We start from the raw sequence: 5,032 nt of genomic DNA, 5'->3' as shown, positions 1-5,032 counted from the left end.
TCACACATTCGGTAGAATTTATAGAATATTGTAAAAATTATGGTCTATTACCAACATATATATATATATATATACATTGTCCATATATATATACATTGTTCATATATAAATATAAATATAAATATATATATATATATATATAACATCAAAGTCAATCTAACAAATATTAAATATTTTACATAGAATCGCTATATTTGTTAAAAAGTGAATTTAAGTTAAAGTAAACTTCAGTTTTTAACCGGTTGTTTAGCGGTTATTGTCAATGTTGCTTTTTTTGTCAATTTATTGACATTTAATTAAAAAAATTTGTCTAAAGTTTAACGATAAAATACGATAGCAAAAAACGTTTGATTGTAAAAAACCAATAAAATGTTAATTACTAGAAAAAAATGTTAAATGTTTGCGCGTTTAATTCCATAAAACTAAAAAATTATTAGGCAGGTAATAATTATTAAGCCATATCCATTAGATCCATGGGTAGGAGTAGCATTGAAAATCCGCCAATTTTTAAAAGTTTTTAAATTTCGCTACAAACCTGTCAGCCTACTTAACCAAATTATTATAATAATTAAAAGCTACGCGTCCTTATCATTAATAACTGTGATAAACACTTTTTTATTTGAAGTTTTAATTTATGAAACTTTGGTCAAATGGAGAGTTGGAAAAATTCAAATTGATATAATATTAGATCGATAATGAGTTATTTTTAACATAGTTTCAAATGTTTGCAAAGTATTTTTTGCTCAAAATGCATCAACAGCTTTATTATCTACAATTTCATCGACCTTATCAGCATAAGGGGGTAAATTGTTGTTTTGTAAACCACCAACGATTTGTTCATATGGTGGAGCCATATTCATTGGAGGGTCTTGTGATCCAACGTTATATGAATCTCCAACATTTAATGGAGCATCAAAATTATGAGCTGCTCCAATGCTAATTGCTTGTCCAACACTGTAAGGCTTTTCCATGTTATATGGTAGTCCTACGCCATATGGTGCACCAAAGTTGAATGGAGCAATCATTACATTTTGGTGCCTTACTGCAAACAAAATATATGATATTTAGTGTGTAAATTTTCATTTCAAGTCAATAAGAAAATGTTCATTTTACAGTTTATGAGACGTTGTTGCTAAAAATTTGAAATTATGGTAAAATAACGAAAACGATTTTGTTATGAAAAAAAATCATTACACAATAGTCTGAAATAGTTAATCTAACCGATTGGAATGAAAGAAAGTCTTTGAGTTGCAGGATCGTACACTTGGATGTATGTTTCCTGGAAGTTTTTCGAATATACGATTTATATTTTTGATAACATCAAAAATTTGATTCAATGATTGAAAATTTTTAATCACTAGTTTTATATAAAAGACAATTATAATAACTTTCTGTTTACAACAGCAAACTGCTCTGCAGCAGAGTGCAAAACATGTAATGGCGATGACAGCTTCAATACATGATAATATAGCCAAAATTGCAGATATGGCTATTAAAGAATTCTTTTTGACAGATTGATTTGGCTGAAAATTTAAAAAGTTGAATTAAATGTCTGAATGGCAAAAAATTTCAAATAAAAACGTCATCTTACGCCGTAATAATTGTCAAGGAAACGATAACTGTAGTTATAATGAGAAGAAAGCACAACTGCATCGATTATTCCAAAAGATAAAGTAGACGCAGTAACGACGGCTGCTATAATGCACATCACCATGAACGATATTATCTATCAAATTTATACATTAATCTATTAATTTATTTATAGTTTAAGTAACAAATTATTAATTTACTGAAAAACAATTATAAAATATTAATGAGAAGGAAATGAAAAATATTGTATTTTTTGAAATGTATAATATTGTACGTATTATGTTTAAATAAATAAGTAGCTGCTTTTAAAATTCAACATCGTCTTAAAAACACCTTTTTGTACATTTAAACTTTAAAAGATAAAAATATATAATTGCGAGAAGTTTTATGGCATAAATAAGATCAAAAATTACGATTTGAAAATAGAAATAAAAAATGTGATGAAATGTTCTGTGTGCGTATATGCATAAACACGTAAGTGTCATGCCTACACACACATACAATTACCGCGTGCAATTCGCTAATCAATATTTTTTAATTCGTATAGCGTTATTTCCACAGGGTTCAACAGAGCTTTTTAACTCCTAATAACCCACAGAATAAACAATCTTTAATATATAAATACAAACATTTTTTGACCGTTGACTGGGGGCGGAATTTTTTACCTTTTTATAATTTTTTTTGCCGTAATGTCATTTTTTGTTTTTCGTGCCACAGAGACAGTATTATACATACCAAACGACGTACACACACGTTATTTATGCACGCGCAAGCACCGCAACATACGTGCATGGCGTATAATAGTTTTTGAGTTTCGGACCGAGAGTATTCGAACCAGGCCATCGTGTAACTGCACGAGACATGGCACCTCTACCGACTGAGTTAACTCGCCGATTATTGTCATTTTTCATTTTATTTCAAAATGCGTACAAGGCTTTGCGTGCCGCATAAAATATCTTGCAGGACAGAATGCGGCCAGCGGGCTGTAGATTGCCCACCTTTGTCATATATTATAACATTAACATATGATAGACGAGGATTTTGCATTCGAAAGCGATCATTACAATGCCACTTCGTCATTTCGCCGTCCATAATCTAGCTAGGTTAAGCCGTATATACTGAGTTACATATACAAAGAATTGAAATATAAATAATAATAACCAGTCTATTTTTTGGATTCCTGCTAGAAAAATATCATAGAAGGCCTGGAACGAAATACTAAAAATATAGAATAATATAAAATCTTAGAATAACATAAAAGTTTAGTATAATATGATAAATTTAGTACAATAATGTGTGAATAAATTTGAAGCTAACAAAGACACTAAGCCAGATACTGTATCCAATACGTGCTACAACTTCTCCATGATACATGAGATAGTAATCAGACAGCAGTACTAATTCAGCAACGCCGAAAACAATAAAAAGTATCTCAATCGCAATCTGCATTAATCCAAGAATTGAAATGGCTTTTTTGGATATTTAAGAGGGGGATATGAAAAGGTAGGATAAGGTGGAAAATTAGAAAAACTGACTGGCGGATAGGTAGTTGGCGGGACAGCTTGGACGGTCTGTGCTGAATTTGGTTGTGCCAACATGATTTAATGTGTTTTAATTATCTGCAATTCTGAAATAAATTTATTTAACTTAAAAACATGAAAATAAAAGACCAGAATTAAGGCAGTAATTTATGAAATTTACCGAATTTCTAGCGTTGGATATTTTTTTATTACATTTCTCAATATTTCGAACCAAATTCTTGTCGTTATTATTTATTTTATTAACGCTAGAATAATATACAGTTTTCCAATTCATTTTCGAGTGTATAGGACCTATTTAGATTTTTTAATCATTTTCAGCACTTGTTGCAGTTTATATAGAAAATTTGTATAGCCCAGTACTTGTAGCAGTTTATATAGGGAATTTGTATAAAGGCCTGGGTTTTACATATAAATAAACAATCAATTTCTTTGATAAAAATTTACTAAGACAAATTGAAAAATTCATATATATATATATATATATATATATATATATATCATCATCCACATTTAATTTTGCCATATTAATACTTATCTCCTCCGGATATATTATATTTGAATTCGCTATTTGCCAAATTCAAGCATATATTTTCTGTCTCTTATTATTATTATACACAGATATATCATTATATATATATATATATATATATATATATATATATATATATATTATTACAGCATGTCCGGCGTTTGTTAACTCCCAAATTTACTTTCCGTTTTTTCTAACTGTTGATCGTATATCATTTTCAAGTTTCTTTAGTTCAAAACAAAAATTTTTGTTTATTTTACGCATAATAGAACAGAAATTTTTTTTCAGTAATCCTATACCATCTTCGGTGTTTAAATTGATATGTTGTTTGTGCCCATATGCTCAAATATATGTATATACAGTGTCTCTACACTACTTTTTTTGATTCCTTGTTTGTTTAAAGTGACTACTTAGTTTAACAATTTACAAAATCGTTAAATATAACACTTTTTTGTGTTTTCTTTATCTATAAATATAACACTTTTACAAAATATAACACGAAAAGCATCGAGGAAAGGTAAACGTTGTTCCTTTTCACTTTCAATGGTAAATCTAAGTTTTGATTTGTTTAAGGTACCAAGAAGTTGGGTGATTTGTCCAGGATCGTTATAGGAGACAAAGATATCATCCACGTATCTGGCGTAGATATTTGGTTTTAAATTTGCATTGTTTTTGAATGTTTCATTCACCAGCTGTCCTAAGTAAAAACTGGCAAATAGGACGCCAAGGGGGGAACTATATCTGAGTGGTAAAAGGTGTTGATAATTATGTCAATTGTATCATGAATTGAGATATGGTTCCATTGAACATACCGAAAGCACAACTGAAGTCCCTTCTTCAAATTTGCACTACTGAAGAACCATTCCACAGCCCCACAGGCAAACTTTACAAGCAAATCGATGGTGCTGCTATGGGTTACTGAAAAACAACTGCAGTCCTAGAGACAACTCTGATTTAAAGCGTAATCACGTAATATATGAATTTAATTGCCCCTTTGACGGCTGTGCACGTCAACATGACTCATATATCGGGATTACTACTACTCACTGACTAGAAGGCTTACGATGCATAAACAGAGTGGTGCTATCAAATCTCATTTGGACTCAACACAATCACAATTAGCCGACAGCAACACCAAAGTAATATACCAGAACACCAACTACACGCGTCTTAAAATTGCAGAAGCAGTCCTAATTGCCATCAATAAACCAAAAATAAATATACAATAAAAAATGACAACCTCACTTCCAACCCGGCGCCTTAACCAACAACGAAAACAAAGAAGTAATAAAAACTAGCATCGTAAATAGTGACAAAGAAGAATATGATGCTATCGATGAAGAAAAGGAGACCAAAGAAGATGATCAGCCAA

The 5,032-nt window shown here is 30.3% G+C and overlaps 1 protein-coding gene across 1 annotated transcript; it reads right to left on the bottom strand.

Annotated features, from left to right (window-relative positions):
- Nucleotides 1–743: 743 nt before the first annotated feature.
- On the bottom strand, nucleotides 744–2,433 carry HELRODRAFT_165466 (hypothetical protein; the record flags this gene model as incomplete). The annotated part of the gene is made up of 4 exons (XM_009032037.1): nucleotides 744–1,042; nucleotides 1,222–1,279; nucleotides 1,410–1,523; nucleotides 2,377–2,433. The coding sequence occupies 4 exons, from the start codon at nucleotides 2,431–2,433 to the stop codon at nucleotides 744–746; spliced, it is 528 nt and encodes a 175-aa protein (XP_009030285.1).
- Nucleotides 2,434–5,032: the final 2,599 nt, after the last annotated feature.

This window comes from Helobdella robusta (genome assembly GCF_000326865.2).
Source record: "Helobdella robusta unplaced genomic scaffold HELROscaffold_8, whole genome shotgun sequence".
Lineage (NCBI taxonomy): Eukaryota > Metazoa > Annelida > Clitellata > Rhynchobdellida > Glossiphoniidae > Helobdella > Helobdella robusta.
This window is presented reverse-complemented; position numbering and strand designations above follow the sequence as displayed.